General features: G+C 35.5%; 1 protein-coding gene across 8 annotated transcripts in view; it reads right to left on the reverse strand.

The window, feature by feature from the left end:
• The window catches only part of MYO9A (myosin IXA), a 358540-nt gene that overhangs the window by 192640 nt on the left and 147281 nt on the right, over positions 1-18619 (reverse strand). For all 8 annotated transcript variants that reach the window (XM_057488942.1, XM_057488943.1, XM_057488944.1 and 5 more), the window contains 2 exons: positions 15783-15904; positions 10930-11071 (listed from right to left, as the gene is read on the reverse strand). In XM_057488942.1, coding sequence (XP_057344925.1) covers positions 10930-11071; positions 15783-15904 — 264 coding nt within the window. The remainder of the gene's footprint in view (positions 1-10929; positions 11072-15782; positions 15905-18619) is intronic.

The raw sequence follows: 18619 nt of genomic DNA on the forward strand, positions 1-18619 counted from the left end.
AAGACTAAAGAAAAGAGAAGGCTTGGGGATAGAAAATGGGTACCAAGAGATAAGTCTTGTCCAGTGAAGTTTGAGATGGTGAGGATAATGATAACAGCAAGTAACACTGAGAGGTTATTATATGTGTGGCATTTACATGCGTGGTCTTAGTTAAGCTCATTCATCCTCCTAATAACCCCTTAAGGTAGAAGATACTATTCCTACTTCATAGATAAGGAAACTGAGTCTCAGAGAGGTTAAATATCTTGGCCCCTATCACATAGTCGTAGAAGAACAGAGGTTTAAACACAGACACTCATAACCACTATAATATGTCTGCATACAGACATCAAATAGGCAAATGGATATATGTATCTAAAGGTCTTCAGGGACATCAGAAAACCCATTTGGATATCATCAGCATACAGGTTTTTTAAGTTTGGTAAGATTATCTAAGGACTGTAAATAGGCAGTAAAAGCCATCTGCTAGTTCAAGTGGGAGGGGATAGAAAACAAGAAAATGGTTTAAAATACCCCGCAGAAAGATAGGGAGGGCAAGAAGATCCCTGGGAGAAGATCCCAGACTGTTAAGCACAGTCTAGGTATTTAGTTATACCCACACCCAAGTGGAAGGATTAAAACTTGCTGAGTAAATCACTCCAAGTCGGTGCAGCTAACTCAGAATTCCATAAGGAGCAAGCCTAATATGGTGCCATCTACCCTCCTGTCCAGAAGCAGCTTGGACCCATCCTATTACCTTTATGGCTTTCCTTTCCTAATTTTTTGTTCTGCTGAGAACAGGGGAAATAGGGTAAAGAAAACAGAAGTCTTAGTCCTTGACTTATCCTTAAATACCCTTTGGGCAAAAGTATGTCTTATAAAAGTTAATGAAATTGAGAATTTTCAAGTCCAAATCATCACCACCACCATTATCAGCTAATACCTACCAAGGACAGACAAGATGTCAGGCACTAAGTTAAGCTCTATATATAATTCATTCAATTCTAAAAATTAACAAAGTAGAATCAGTTATAATAAAGTAGAACCATACTTCAACGAGAAGTGAACAGAGAAGAAACTTGCCAAAGATAAAAAAAGGGCATAATCACTGCAGAAACTGAAATACCAGTGTGCCCTACTCTAAAAACCATTTCATTCTATTAATAACTACTCTGTACAACTGAAAATTCTAGAATTATTTTCCTTGATGATTGTCGAAGGTTGATGAAGACCTTCATTTTAAAAGTATAATGGTCTCATCTCTCTGTCTTTATATTTCTAGATTAAGAATATTTATATTTCTAAACTAAGAACATTTCATAACTAATCACATCATTCTCCTGAAAACTCTTTTCTCTTAGTTTCTGTAACACATTTTGTGATTTAATACTTACCTCCTGTATTGCCCCTTCTCAGTCCCCACTGCTGGTTCCATATTGGAAATTCTTAGGATTTGATCTTGTGTACCCTTATTTTGCACTCAATCACCTTACATCAGGTGATCTCAATAATAATTATAGCTGTATAAACATTATCTATATGATGAAGCCCAAAACTGCATTTCCACCTCAGACCTTACTTGATATGTCTGAGATATACTTACACATCTTAAAAGTATCTTGAACTTGAAAAAGAATGCTCAAGGCTAGTATTATTTAAATGTTTAGAAGCATTCACCACAGCGACAATGTGGGTCTAGAACTTCCTTTTTTTATAAGTAAGCTTTAAACTACTGATTCAAATGATTTAGCAGACAATATTTTCAGGTTTTCCTACATTTTCTGGTCTCAGTTTTGGCAATGTGTTTTTTGTGGAATTTTCCATTTTATCTAAAATTTACCAAATGTATTAGCAAAATATGTTCATATTCTTTTAGTATCTGTACCTTATGTAGTTAAGACTTAAGTCCCTTTTTCATTTCTGATATCTATAATTTTTTAATTTCTTTATTCCTATTATAATGTTCTATTACCCTTTACTTATATTATTTTCTGTTATCTTTTCAAGGAACTAGCTTTGGCCTTCTTTCTTTATTGCATGTCTGTTTTCTATTGTGCTGATTTCTGGTCTTCCCTTTATTATTTCCTTCCTCTAATTTTTTGGTATTTAATTTGCTGTTCTTTTCCTAGTTGAGACGAGAGCTTAGGTAATCACTTTTGAACCATTCTTCCTTTCTAATATATGCATTTAAGTTATAAAACACTGATTTAAATGCATTGTACAGATTTTGGTACATCTTATTTACATTAATGCTCAGTTTAAAATATTATTTTAATGTGATTTCTCTTTGACTCATGGGTTATATAGAAGAATGTTGCTTAATCTCTAAATACCCAAAGACTACCTAGTTATCTTTATGATATGCCTAATAGATCAACTGTTTAATAATGCTGTTGAATTTTTTAGTTTTATTTTGTGTGTGCTTATGCACCCAAGTGCTAAGAGGTATGTATTAAAATATACAACTATAATGATGGACATGTCTACTTCTACTTTTTCTCTCCTTTTGGATTATATGTATAATCAAAGACATTAGGTATATACAGCTTCCAATGATTATGTCTTCCTTTTGAACTGCTCCCTTTTATTGTTTTGAAATGTGCCTCCATATCACTAATAATACTTCTTGCCTTGAAGTCTACTTTGATGATAGTGTAATTATGCCATCTTTTTTTAGTTAGTGTCTGCATGGTCCATCTTTTCCCTGTCCTTTTTCTTCAACCTGACATTATGGATGAATAATCACAGATATAAGTGTATATATTGCATGATTCCATTTATCTGAAATTTATTAACAAGTAAAACGAAGGATAAAAAATAAGGATAGTGGCGACTTTGGAGATTCAAGATGGTGGCGTGAAAGGTGAGATAGAGAACTCCCAAAACCACAAATACTATGAAAAAATAGTGAATACAACAAACCCTGAAACAGTAATAGGAAAGAAGGCTGAACCAGACTGTAGACAGACCTCACGAACAGAGCAGACCCCATGAAACAGGGTAACATATCAAAGCCGTGATCCAGCGGGACCCGAGCCCTTCCCCCACCCCAGCTCACTGGTGGGAGGAAGAGAAATGGAGCGGGGAGAGAGTGGAGGCCTGGGACTGCTGAACACCCAGCCCTGGAGGTCGGCTCTGAAAGCGGAAACCTACATTGTGTGGTGCTCTGGAGGTGGGGGAGCTGGGACAGGCAAAGTGCTTGAGAGACTGAGATTCTTCTGGCCGTTTGTGGAGGAGGGGGATCCACATCCAGCCGCTCTGGGACAAAGGAAAGATGGGTGATCTGAGAGGCTTCCTGGCAGCGAGAGGGCTGCTGAAGGGGAGGGGTTTACACGGAGCTTGCTGGCAGGAGAAGGGAGAGGTGGACAAGGTTGTCTGGGCACGTTCTGCCCAGCAGGTTGGGAGCTTTCAGGAGCATCAGGCGCTCTATCCCCCTGGCTGGCTACTCAGCTCCGAGGACCCCCACTGTGACGCACAGCCGGCAGAGCCTTCCTCCTGGCCTGCCGGCATCAGATTGCAAACCACCAGCCAGAGGGAGGCCCTGCCTACAAAATCCAGAGACACAAAGTACAGAGGCCTACCTCTGTGTGCTCCGCCCACTGGCTCAGACACTGGAGACAGGCACCACAGACGGGTATCAGGAAAGAGATCTTTCCTCACTGGAGGCACCAGCTCCACTCCCATATGACCCCCCAACCTCACTCTAGGGGTTGAGCAGCTCCAGAAACTGCAGCTTCTGGGCACTGAAGGGCACCACATAGAAACACAAAATGTCAAAAGCACCTGGTTCAGACCAAAATCTCAGAAACCCCAGAAAAAAGACCAAATGAAACTGAACTCACCAATCTTCCTGAAAGAGAGTTCAAAATTAAAATCACTAAAATGCTTATGGAGGTACAGAAAAACATTCAAGAATGCAGGAATGACTTTAAGTCGGAGATTCAATCATTAAGAAATTCCATATCTGAAATGAAACATACAATGGAGGGATTTAAAGCAGATTAGATGTAGTAGAAGAGACAGTAAATGGAACAAAAATTAGAAAAGAGGAATACAAAGAAGCTGAGGCACAGAGAGAAAAAAATAATCTCTGAAAATGAAAGAATATTGAGACAACTGTGTGACCAATCGAAACTGAACATTATTTGCAAAATAGGGGTACCAGAAGAAGAAGAGAGAGAAAAAGGGATAGAAAGGGCCACTGAGGAGGGAATTGCAGAAAACTTCCCCAATCTGGAGAAGGAGATTGTCTCTCAGGCCATGGAGGTGCACAGATCTCCCAACACAAGGGACCCAAGGAGGACAACATGAGCACACATATAACTAAAATGGCAAAGATGAAGGATAAAGACAGACTTTAAAAACCACTTAGAGAGAAAAAAGATCACATACAAAGGAAAACCCATCAGGCTATCATAAGATTTCTCAAAAGAAACCTTACAGGCCAGAAGGGAGTGGCATGATATATTTAATGCAATGAAGCAGAAGGGCCTTGAACCAAGAATACTCTACCCAGCAAGGTTATCATTTAATTTGATAGAGGGATTAAACAATTTTCAGATAAGCAAAAGCTGAGAGAATTAACCTCCCAAAAACCACCTCTATAGTGCATTTTGGAGGGACTCCTATATATGGAAGTATTCCTAAGGCTAAATAGATGTCACCCAAGGTACAAAGAGTACAGAATATGATTCATAACACACAAAGAATTGAAGATGAAGAAAAAGAAGGAAAAAAAAAGAACCTTTAGGTTGTGTTTGTAATAGCAAATGAAGTGAGTTAAATTAGGCTGTTAGAGAGTAAGGGAATTACCCTTTGGTAACCACGAATCTAAAGCCTGCAATGGCAATATGTATATACCTCTTGATGATCACGCTAAATGTAAATGGTCTCAATACACCAATCAAAAGACATAGAGTCACTGAATGGATAAAAAAACAGGACCCATCTATATGCTGCCTACAACAGACTCACTTCAAATCCAAAGACATACACAGAATAAGTGAAGGGACAGAAAAAGATATTTCATGCAAGTAATAATGAGAAAAAAGCAGGAGTTGCAGTACTTCTACCAGACAAAATAGACTACAAAACAAAGAAAGTCACAGGAGACAAGGACATTACATAAAGATAAAGCAGTCAGTCCAACAGGAGAATATAACTATTATAAATATCTATGCACTCAACACAGTAACACCTACATATGTGAAACAAATATTAACAGAATTAAAGGGGGAAATAGAATGTAATGAATTCATTTTAGAGACTTCAACACACCACTCACTCCAAAGGACAGATCAACCCAACAAAAAATAAGTAAAGAGACAGAAGTACTAAACAACGTATTAGAACAGATGGGCCTAACGGACACCTATAGAACACGCCATCCAAAAGCGATAGGATACACATTCTTCTCAACTGCACATGGAAGATTTTAAAGAAAAGATCATATACTAGGCCACAAAAAGAACCTCAGTAAATTCAAAAAGACTGAAATTGTACCAACCAGCCTCTCAGATGACAAAGTTATGAAACTAGAAATAAACTACACAAAACGAAAAACCCACAAACACATGGAGGCTTAATAATCAATGGATCAATAACAAAATAAAAACAGAGATCAAACAATATATGGAGACAAATGACAACAATAATTCAACACCACAAAATCTGTGGGACGCACCGAAGGCCATAAGAAGAGGGAAGTATGTTGCAATACAGGCCTACCTCAGGAAAGAAGAACAATCCCAATGAAGAGTCTAAACTCACAATTAATGAAACTAGAAAAGGAAACAAATGAGGCCCAGGTCAGTAGAAGGAGGGACATAATAAAGATTAAAGCAGAAATAAATAAAATTGAGAAGAATAAAACAATAGAAACAATCAATGAAAGAAAGCAGGAGCTGGTTCTTCCAGAAAATAAACAAAACAGATAAACCCCTAGCCAGACTTACCAAGAAAAAAAAGAAAGTCTACACATGTAAACAGAATCAGAAATAAGAAAAGAAAAATCACTACGGACACCACAGAAATACAAAGGATTATTAGAGAATACTATGAAAAACTGTATGGTAACAAACTGGATAACCTAGAAGAAAGGGACAAGTTTCTAGAAAAATACAACGTTCTAAGGCTGACCCAGGAAGAAACAGAAAATCTGAATAGACCAATTACCAGCAAAGACATTGAATTGGTAATCAAAAACTACCTAAGAAAAAAACGCCTGGAACAGATGGTTTCACTACTGAATTGTATCAAACATTTAGTGAAGACTTAATACCCATCCACCTTAAAGTTTTCCAAAAAGTAGAAGAGGAGGGAATACTCCCAAACTCATTCTACAAGGCCAACATAACTCTAACACCAAACCAGGCAAAGACACCACAAAAAAGGAAAATTACAGACCAATATCCCTCATGAACATAGATGCAAAAATACTCAACAAAATATAAGCAAACCGAATTCAAAAATACGTAAAAAAGATCACCCATCATGATAAAGTGGGATTCATCTCAGGTACACAAGGATGGTAGAACATTCAGAAATCCATCCACATCATCCATCACATCAACAAAAAGAAGGACAAAAACCACATGATCATCTCCATAGATGCTGAAAAAACATTCAACAAAATTCAATATCCATTCATGATAAAAACTCTCAACAAAATGGGTACAGAGGGCAAGTACCTCAACATAATAAAGGTCATATATGACAAACCCACAACCAACATTATACTTAACAGTGAGAAGCTGAAAGCTTTTCCTTTAAGATCAGGAACAAGACAAGGATGCCCACTCTCCCCACTTTTATTCAACATAGTTCTGGAGGTCCTAGCCACGGCAATCAGACAACACAAAGAAATAAAAGGCATCCAAATTGGCAAGAAAGAAGTTAAACTGTCCCTGTTTGCAGATGACATGATATTGTACATAAAAAGCCCCAAAGAATCCACTCCAAAACTACTAGATATAATATCTGAATTCAGCAAACTTGGGGGATACAAAATTAATACAGAGAAATCTGTTGCATTCCTATACACTAATGATGAACTAGCACAAAGAGAATTCAGAAAAACAATTCCACTCACAATTGCATCCAAAAGAATAAAATACCTAGGAATAAACCTACCCAAGGAGGTGAAAGACTTATACTCTGAAAACTAAAAAACACTCATGAGAGAAATTAAAGAAGAAACTAATAAATGGAAACACATCCCATGCTCATGGATAGGAAGAATTAATATTGTCAAAACGGCCATCCTATCTAAAGCAATCTACAGATTCAATGCAATCCCTATCAAAACACCAACAGCATCCTTCAATGAACTAGAGCAAATAGTTCTAACATTCATATGGAACCACAAAGACCCCGAATAGCCAAAGCAATCCTGAGAAGGAAGAATAAAGTGGGCGGAATTACGCTCCCTGACTTCAAGCCATACTGCAACGCCACAGCAATGAAGACAATTTGGTATTGGCATAAGAATAGACCCATAGACCAATGGAAAAGACTAGAGAGCCCAGATATAAACCCAAGCATGTATGGTCAATTAATATATGATAAAGGAGCCATGGATATACAATGGGGAAATGACAGCCTCTTCAACAGCTGGTGTTGGCAAAACTAGACAGCTACATGTAAGAGAATGAAACTGTATTATTGTCTAACCCCATACACAAAAGTACACTCAAAATGGCTCAAAGACCTCAATGTAAGTCATGAAACCATAAAACTCTTAGGAAAAAATATAGGCAAAAATCTCTTGGACATAAACATGAGCAACTTCTTCATGAACATATCTCCCCGGGCAAGGGAAACAAAAGCAAAAATGAACAAGTGCAACTATATCAAACTAAAAACATTCTGTACAGCAAAGGACACTAACAGTAGAACAAAAAGATACCCTACAGTATGGGAGAATATATTCAAAAATGACATATCCGATAAGGGGTTGACATCCAAATTATATATAGAGCTCATAGACCTCAACAAACAAAAAGCAAATAAGCCAATTAAAAAATGGACAGAAGATCTGAACATACATTTCTCCAAAGAAGAATTTCAGATGGCCAACAGACACATGAAAAGATGCTCCACATCACTAATCATCAGGGAAATGCAAATTAAATTCACAATGAGATATCACCTCACACCAGTAAGGATGGCCAGCATCGAAAAGATTGAGAACAACAAATGCTGGCGAGGATGCGGAGAAAGGGGAACCCTCCTACACTGCTGGTGGGAATGTAAACTAGTTCAACCACTGTGGAAAGCAGTATGGAGGTTCCTCAAAAAACTCAAAATAGAAATACCATTTGACCCAGGAATCCCACTCCTTGGAATTTACCCTAAGATTGCAGGAGTCCAGTTTCAAAAAGACATATGTACCCCTATGTTTATCACAGCATTTTTTACAATAGCCAAGAAATGGAAGCAACCTAAGTGCCCATCAGCAGATGAATGGATAAAGAAGATATGGTACATATACACAATGGAATATTATTCAGCCATAAGAAGAAAACAAATCCTACCATTTGCAACAACATGGATGGAGCTAGAGGGTATTATGCTCAGTGAAATAAGCCATGCAGAGAAAGACAAGTACCAAATGATTACACTCATATGTAGAGTATAAGAACAAAGAAAAAACTGAAGGAACAAAACAGCAGCAGACTCACAGAACCCAAGAATGGACTAACAGTTGCCAAAGGGAAAGGGATTGGGGAGGATGGGTGGGAAGGGAGGGATAAGGGGGATAGGGGGGCATTATGATTAGCACGTATAATGTAGGGAGGGGGACACAGTGAAGGCAGTATAACATAGAGAAGACAAGTAGTGATTCTATAGCATCTTACTAAGCAGATGGGCAGTGACTGTAATGGGGTATGTGGTGGGGACTTTATAATAGGGGGAGTCTAATAACCATAATGTTCAAGTAATTGTACATTAACAATTCCAAAATAAAAATAAATATAAATAAGGATAGTGCTTATCTCTGAGGGAGGAAATATGTTCTGAGAAGGGGTATGAAAGAAATCTGTAGACTTTAGATTCATGTACTTTATGTACCTCACTATATCATCTTACAGCTCAAGTTTTTTTGTTTTTTTTTAAATGTGTTTTTAAAATCTTTTTTAAAAATTTGGATATAATTTACATATATCATTGCTTAAGGTATACAACATGTTGAATTGATTCATTTATATATTGCCATATGATTTACCACTATTGTTAGATAATACCTCCATTAGGTCATATAATTATCATTTTCTTTTTAGTGATGAAAACATTTGAGATCTGGTCACTTAACAACTTTGAAGACAATGCTACAATCACAATGTTAAGTATAATTACAATGCTGTGCACCAGACCTCCAAAACTTACTCAACTTTGAACTGCAAGTTTGTATCCTTTGCCCAACATCTCCTGAACTCCCCCACATCTCAACCCCTGGTAACCACCATTCTACTTTCTGTTATTCTTAATGTTTGTTCTAAAATATTTTCCTTCCTGTCATTTCTGTCTCAGGAAATGGCACCTCAAATTCATGTATCAGCTATAGCGATAAGTCACATACTTACCTAGAAACCAGCAATTTACTGATAAGACCTTCAAAATATAGTCATAATTATCCAGACCTGTTCCATCTATAGTGCCACCCCTGTGGTTTAGTTTAACTTAATATTTCACCTTAACTATTTTAAAAAGATACCTAATTGGTTTCCCAGCTTCCATTCTCATTTTCCACTATTGTTCTCCTCAAAATTATGAAAAAATCTTTTAAAAACACAAATCATATCCTCTGCTTAAAATCTCATAGCATCCTATAATTTCAACAAAAACCAAACTCATGTAACTTGTCTAGAAGATCTAAGAATTAACTTGCTGTCCATTCTCTGAATTCATTTCATGCTACTATCTCCCTTAGTCACTTTAATCTACTAACACTGGCCTGTTTTCAATTATTTTAACATACTAAATTCTTTCCTCCCTCATGGCCTAGAATAGTCATCATCCCTACTCCTCACCAAGGTAACATTTACTTCAGGTCATCTCTCAAAATTTAAGTTTCTCAGGGAGGTGTTCATGGATCTACAAATTCAAAATCCACTATTTCACTACTTTTTCTCATAGAATGCATTCATTTATTTATAGCACATAGCCCCATTTACCTATATTTACACACAGATATATGTATATATGTATACATAATATACATACACGTACACGTATATATATTATATAGACAGCCAGGAGCATATCTGTCTAGTTTATCACTAGATCATTCCAAAAACAAAACACAGGGTCTGACACATGCTCTGTGTTTAATAAACACTTCTTAAACATGTGACTATGTCAATCAATAATGAATGAACAATCTTAATTTTGACTGTTACCTCACGACACAAGAGAAAACATATTGTTCCCCTATTCTCCAAACTGCCACTGCCTTGCCTGGGAAATTGTCTTAAATGGCAGGCTAAAACATCAAGTGGTTGAAGGATAATGCATTCACCAATTACAAATACCATATGGACAAAATTATGAAGATTCCCTTCCACAAGAGTTAAGAATTTCAATATATTCATTAGGAGTGCAAGCTCACAAATTCCTAATGGTGTATGAAGATTTCTGTTAGCCCTCAGGGATGTAGAGAAGAGGAAAATTCAACAGACTACACAGATAAGCTAACTGATGCTATTTTTTTCAGATCTAAGAAGAATAAACTGACATCAGCTTTATCTATAGGAGGAAACCAACAGAAACATCACCTAAGACAGTAATATATTGCAAGGTAGAATCTGAATCTTAGTAGTATCCTCACAAAATATCTCTGTGACCAGTCAAGAGCCTCCACAAACTACAAAGAGGTTAGTGTGACAGGGATGTTAATATAGTTAAGAATACACCTCTACCCTAAGCATATTCACTGAGAAATTTACTGACCTTCACTCCATATTTTACTTTCCCAGCATAATGTTTTATAATGAAAGCAGGCTCCATCACAGCTGGAAATTCAATGTAAGAATTCTCTTCATGTTGATGCTTAAATTTGTCTAGCAATGTTTGATTTGTAGCCTGTGGAAAGCTGAATTAAAATAAAAACAAAAATGTTAAAAATATATATATAGCAGTTAATAGTCATTTTTTAAAAAACACTGTATAATATAATTGCCATCTAACACATTTAGTAAATTACAAAGTTTTCACTTATATTACTTAATCTGATTCTTCTAGTGAGTATACTACTTTTTAGTGAGTGTACCAAGAACTGGCACTCCTATTTTGTAGATGAGGGATCAAAAGTCATGATTTGACCAAACTCACTTTTGCCCAAACTCTGCAAGTAGCAGAACTGAAAAATTAACTCAGGTCTTTAGGTTTTAGTTTAGGTTGCATTTTATGCACTACTGTAAAACCCATAGGAAAATTAAAACCAAACCATATATTGTTTGGGGCCAACAACTTCCAAAATGGAAATGATCTCTCAATTTAGACAGGTTCTTTAAATCCATAATCATTTCTTGTTTTCCTATTTCTTCATGTATAAATTAGGTAGTAATTGTCTTACACCAGTTACTACAAATTTTTATATATGTTATTATTTCAAATATGTATCAATGGGCTTATACTTATTGATGAGCATTTCATATCCAGAAATCAATAAATAATATTTATTAAGAAGTAATTACATAAAACAAACATAGAAACATAAAAGTTCAGAAAAGAAAAAAATTATCACTAGTAGTTAGAAGTAATGGAAAAGTTCAACGAGGATATAAGATAATTATTGGCTAGGTGTTGAAGGTTTGGATGGAGTTACAAACAGGAATATCAGGAAATATCACTGACAGAAAAAGGAGAGAGCAAATACCTTTCAGAGAATAGTTTAACAGTAGCTGAAATAATAAGAAATAATGTGACATAAGGTTGTAAATTTGCTGAATCATGTGTAAAAGTGATTGCAAAATTACAACAAAAATATTCAATTACATAAGTATTGGTCAAGAAGGAGAATGGCCTTTGGTGTTAGATAGTCATAGTTTGCATTACCAGTTCTGTCTGTGACCTTGGGCAAGCTAGGTAACCTTCTTTAAGAAATGTAAAGGGGATAAAGAGGCACAGAATCTCAATTATAATATAAATTAGTCATGGTGATGAAAGTACAGCATAGCAAATATAGTCAGTAGTTCTGTAACATCTTTCTACACGCACAGTGACTAATTGATATGAGCATTTAATAATGTAGATAACTGTCAAATCACTGTTGTATACTTGAAGCCAATATAATATTGTATATAAACTATACTTCAATTAAAAAAAAAAGAATTGGTTTTCTAATCCGTAAAGTGAGTACAATGAAGTGTCAATGTGCTGATACATTAAATAACACTGGTAAAAACATCTAACACTAGCTGGCATTCTATAGGTATAACATAAATGACATCAACTTTTTAATGCTGCCAGCATGCCATTTTCCTAGTCACCTAGATCCAGTTTTGCATTCAAATACTATCCCTTCCTCAAAACACCTCCACCATCTAGCTCTTCCTATCCATTCCAGAAGTCTAAAGCCATCTAGAATAGACTACAACTTTTACAATTTCAGAGAGTACAGAAACAGCCTCTATAATAATCTCAATGATTCTAATCTTACATTCTTCCAGTCACCAAACCAATAATAAATTTTCCTACAATAGTGTTAGTCATGTGTCTCCCTACTTGGGAAAACTTATGGATCATCAAGGCAAACAAATGGAATCCAAGCTCCTAAGCCTAGATCAACCCAACCTCTGCAAACTTGTGCCTCACTACCTCACAGCAGAATGCTTTTCTTCAGGAAGGATGCTCACTGCATTGTCTCTAGGCAAATCCTCTGAGTAACTGAAAAGCTTGTGATTTATTTTTCTCTTTCGAGTGGAGAAAAGACATTTTCAAAGGAAACAGGACAGATATGAGAACAATTTTTATTTCAAACAAGGAAAGTTGGAAAGGAAAAGCCCTCTCCATGTCCTGCATTCAACAAAGTTTTGTGGATATATTCCATGTGATCAAGCTTAGAAATCAGCAATCACCTTGCATTTCAAAGCACTTTATCTAAGTTCCCAAAAGGCTATCTGCAAGAGTAGCCTTAGATTAGTGTTTCTATGTATATAAAAACTACATGTGGAACTTTCTACAATACCAATGCTTCGGTCCCACCTCCTGTGATCGCACTGAACTGATACTAGAGTAGGGATGCATCACCGTTATGAATAGGCATGACTGACAAAATGCTGCTCTAAACGAACACTCTGATCTTAACAACAGTTTGTTAAAATGCAGATACTGATTCAAGAAGTCTGAGATTCTGTATTTTAATGCTGCCACAGCTGCTGTCAGCTGATCACACCTTGAGTACTACAGGAGAGACTGGTAACACTCCTCACATCCTGCTGATACCTAACTTTGCTCACACACTATTCCTTCTTTCTAAATTCCACACTGCATCGTTCAGAATCTAGTTTAAATAATCTGCCCAAGGTCAAGAGGCAGTAGAGAGCAGTGATAAGATTAAACAGAACTTGTGACTTCAAACCTATGTACCTAAAGCACTACAAACACACTGAATGAAGCAGGAACACCAATAAGGATATACCTCCTGTTATATATTCCCTATAGAACAAAATAGTTTTTAGAAATATACTCAGTCTAGTGGTTCCCAAAATAGCTCTTCCTAAGTCTAACTTATTTTTAACCTGTCTTTATAGATACATGGCAGAGGAAAAATATTTCATACCTCTGCATCCTCTGGAATGTTACAGGTGTCCATGTAGAAGGGGAGTTAATAGAACTGGCTCATAAAGTGAGGAAAATATCATTATGGTTTATTAAAAATTTTTTATATATTCAAGACTGAATATAGAAGCATAACTGAAGGGATGACTGAGAGATTATTCAGTCCATAGTCTCCTACCCACAACAATAACCTGACAGATGATAGCAAATAATTACTATAATGAGAAATTTTACTTTATGAAGCAGACGCTAATCAACTCTAATGATCAGAAAGTTCTTCCTTAGGTTGAACCAAAATCTGCCTCCCTCTATGTAATTTCTGGCCATGTGGCTTAACCCCAGAAGTTTTTGGGTAACAACAGAGGTAACACTCTCTTCACTGGGCAATATTTATATCTACATGAGGTAGCAACTGGCCAGAGGAATACAGTTCTTTTTTATAGTAAGATGTTCATTAAATGAAGTTTTATTTCTTTTTGTTAAATTGAAGTATCATTGATACACAATACTATAGCACTCACTGAAATTTTGCTTAAAGAATGACAGGCCAGAAAACACCCCTTTGCTCTATTCATGTTTTATTTATATATCCACTATCTCACTTTGCTACTCACAATCACCTTAAGATATAGTAAATAGCATTATCATTTATCATCATCATTTCTTTTTTGTATGCAAGAAAATTGAGGACCAAGAACATTGAGAGATTTGTCAAGGATAGTTAACAGAAACGGGCTACAACCCTGAACTGGCTCTACAGACCAAGTATTATTGGGAAGTAATACAAGACAATACTTCAAAGCAGAATTTAGTCAGAAATATGTGGAGAGTTTGAATCTTAAGACCATCATTCACTATCTATATGATCTTTCTCTCAAATTGCTTATACTTTTTTAATTACCACAAAATACTTAAAAGAGAACTGCTTATTATTTCACTGTCAACCACAATGGCTCTCAACACTGAATATCAAAATCACCCATGAAGCCTCAGAAAATAAAATACACCAGAAGTAAGGTATGCAAGCAGAGTTAAGAAGCACTAACCTTCTAAGAGATAATATATGTTTCAGGGAATAGAAAACAATACAAGAAACTTACACACAATGTTGGACATAAAATTAAAATTAACTATTTTAATTAATTTAGATGAACAGAAACAGACTAGTGATAGAGTAGGTAGATGTAACTGTTAGCATTCTCTTCTCCAATTTAGTATGCATTCTGCCGTATTACTTTATATTTCTATGGAGCAATTCTGTGTGTCTATGGCATATTAATAGAGACATATAACTTACTATACAAACCAGGACATTCTCAAAGTAAAAGTAGGCACCTTTAATAACTAAACTGACTACCCCACACAAACCTGATAAATGGTCATCCTACCTATGATAGTAAATCCCCAATACTTTATATATTCTAGTTTAAGGGGTATAATATTAAGCTAGAAATCAAGTGACCTGATTTAATTTCTAAATATTTTACTGAAGAATCATAGAAAACTTACTCTCCATCACTTCATTTCTCCAATTCTAGATTTGCCATTTCTTAGGATATCTTAACTATAAAGAGAGCACTGAGAACACTCTAGAGGATGTTATATGAAGTCTTATTTCTGAAGCTTATATATGTTTGGTATATTAAACAGTGCTAACAAGGGATGACAATCTTTAGCCTATGTTGCCACTTAACACCTGCACAGCCATGACAGATAGCACTAAACTATAATGATATTCTTTTCTGCTAAACATGAAAACTAACACATCTCATATAAAACTCAATTTAAGAAGAGAGGTACATGCAACAACAAAAAAATTAAACCAACAAATACAACAAAAGTGAGTTTGTAGAAAAAATCAAGGAAAAAATAGTGAAGTCCATCTAATTTTCCTAGAAACACACACACACACACAATGACAAGGGAAACTTTGGTTCTTTATTTTATAAAAGTTTAGAACTTAAGAAGACTGAAAAGCCCAAATGGCCAATACCAAAATTGAAAAGAATCATACTACTCACTTGCTTTCTTCATCCAAAAGATGGAGCAGTCCTGTTGGTTTTTTGCTAATAAGATTTATGCAACAGGTATTATCAATATAATCTATAGTATGCCAGCTGATACCTTCAGTTCTGTATTCCTCCTGGGAAATAACAAATTAGTAATTTATTCATCTTGCAGAAAATGATAGGCATATGATAATAACTGAAAAGCTTTTACCAGGCTTAGAAGAATAGTCGAAACTTTTCTTTTAAATCACAAATTGACACAATGAAATAATACATAATTTTAGTTGTATAAAATCTTGATACAATGTACATATGTTTTCCTTAAATAGTACATGCAGCCAAATTTTTTGGTTAGAATCCTATATGTGATACCACTCAGACCAAAATTTAGGGCTGGATTTCTTTTAGCCACACTATCTAATGACTGCACTAAGGAAAAACATAAAATGAAGCCTGATTTCCTTCACGACTCTAAGCCATCAGGACTAAGCATGGGGGTTTTGTGAAATAGTGATTTTGTAATTTTGTAATTTTTTCTGTATTACTGTTATCCCATAAAGAAAAATGGACCTAGCATGGTTCAATAACAATAACTACTCTAACTGGGATAGCTAAATGCTTAACTCTTTCCTTTTAATAATTTCACAGGGAAGTAATGGCTATATAAGGGTAACCCCCAAGGGGTGAAAAGAAAGGTTTTCCAATTTCTTCTTTTTTGTAGCATGACTAACAAGCACAGTAAGACAGCACAAGCAAATTTTTACAGAGATCACCAGTAGTCCAAAATCCCTCCTTATCCCCTCCTCTTCACAATGAGGATTCTGATCCTCTTGCCTTAAGTCAACTATTATCTGGCTTCTAATACCACTGATAAAGATTCATGTATTTAAAAATATTACACAAATGGAACCATACAATACATATTCTTTTCATCTGATTTTTTTTCTCACTCAACATTATGTTTCAGAGACATACCCACGTTGTAAGATGCATCTAAAATTCATTCAGGCATGGGTTGTGGAACACTATATTCACTCATTCATGCATTCATTATCTATGGCTGCTTTTCAGTATAACAGCAGAGTTGAGACCATATGGCCCCCAAACCCTAAAAGACTTATTAACCTGGTCTTTTACAGAAAAAGTATACCAATCCACTACAGAGCATTAGTTCTCCAACTTTCATGTACAATAGAATCACATGAAGGGCTTGTTAAAACAGACTGCTAGGCCCCATGCCAGAATTCCTTAATAAGTAGATGGAGGTTGGGGTCCAACATCTGCATTTCTAACAAGTTCCTAGGTGATGCTGAGGCTACCAATAGGGGTAGGGGAAGAACACTTAAAGAATCAATGCTGTTAAGTATTTATATAGAATTTATTCACTGACCATCCTATTGATAGACATTACAATTTCCAATTTTTGGCCATAAAAAATAATGCCTTTATCAACATTTCTGCATAAAACTTTTGGTGTACATTTATATACATTTTGTTTGTAGAAACACAGGCTTCTAAGGCTGTCTAAAGTGGTTGTGCCAATATATGCACCCAGCACTGGAGTATGGGACCTTCCTGTGCACAGTATCTCTCTAATACTTGTATTATTAGTCTTTCTCATTTCGTCATTCTGGTGAATACAAAGGGGTATCTTGTTGGTTTTAATTTTAATTCCCTGATGACTAACAAGTGAGAAGTCCTTACCTATGTTTACTACCCACTTGGATGTCCTCATGTGCCTATGTTCATGATAAAAACTCTAAAACTTAATCTTTGTCTTGTTCTCAATCTTAGGGGGAAAGCATTCAATCCATTTCCATTAAGTATGATATTATCTGTAGGTTTCCTGTAAATACACTTTTTATCAGGAAGTTCCCTTCTATACTTGGTATGCTAAGGTGTTTTTTTAACATAGATATGTAATTTTATCAAATGTTTTTTATACTTCTATTGAGATCCAATGCGTTTTCTTGTTTTGTTAATAGATTAATTCAATTGGTTGATGGTTATAGTTAACACACACAAGGAAAAAAATCTGCTTGGTTCTGATGTATCATCCTTTTATACATCGTGCTGGATTTAGTTTGCTAACATTTGTTTAGAATTTTTGAGTCTATGTTTATGAGTGATACTGACCTTAATTTCCACTTCAAAGAATATTCTTGACAGATTTTGGTATCAATGTTATCCTGGACCCTAAAATGAATTGAGATTTGTCTCTTTTTCTATTCCACGTAAGAATTCATGTCAAATTTATGTCTTTTTTCAGTTGGTAGAATTCACCAATGGGCTTAACAATATTCTTTATGGAAAGGTTTTTAAATTATATATTCAATTTCTTTAATAGTTACAGAATCAGATTTGTATTTCTTTGTGTTAGCTTTGTAAAGTTTTTGTTGGTTATCATTTGGTCAGTCTACTTTGAACATAATGTTGTTTAGTGTATCCTATTATCCTTTTAACATGTGTAGGATTCACAATCATGTCCTCTGTATCACTGGAGTTCTGGTATTTTATGTCCCCCCCTTTGTCCTTGTCTGTCAGTCTGTCTGTCTCTCCCGGATGAATTTCTTCAGGGGTTTATCGATGTTATTAAGTCATTTCAAATTATTACTTTTGACTTCGCTCATCTTTTCCTATGGTATATTTGTTTTCACTTTTATATAATATTCTCCTTTATCTTTATTATTTCCTTCTTTCTACTTTGCTTTGGTTTCATTTGCTGATCTCTTCGCATTTTATTGGTAGGAATACTTAGATCATTGCTTGGCAATCTTAGTATCACCTAACACCTATAACATTTCCTCTAAGTAACATCCCACAAGTTTTAGTCACATCCACAAGTTTTA

The sequence above is a fragment of the Manis pentadactyla genome, chromosome 11 (assembly GCF_030020395.1).
Source record: "Manis pentadactyla isolate mManPen7 chromosome 11, mManPen7.hap1, whole genome shotgun sequence".
Lineage (NCBI taxonomy): Eukaryota > Metazoa > Chordata > Mammalia > Pholidota > Manidae > Manis > Manis pentadactyla.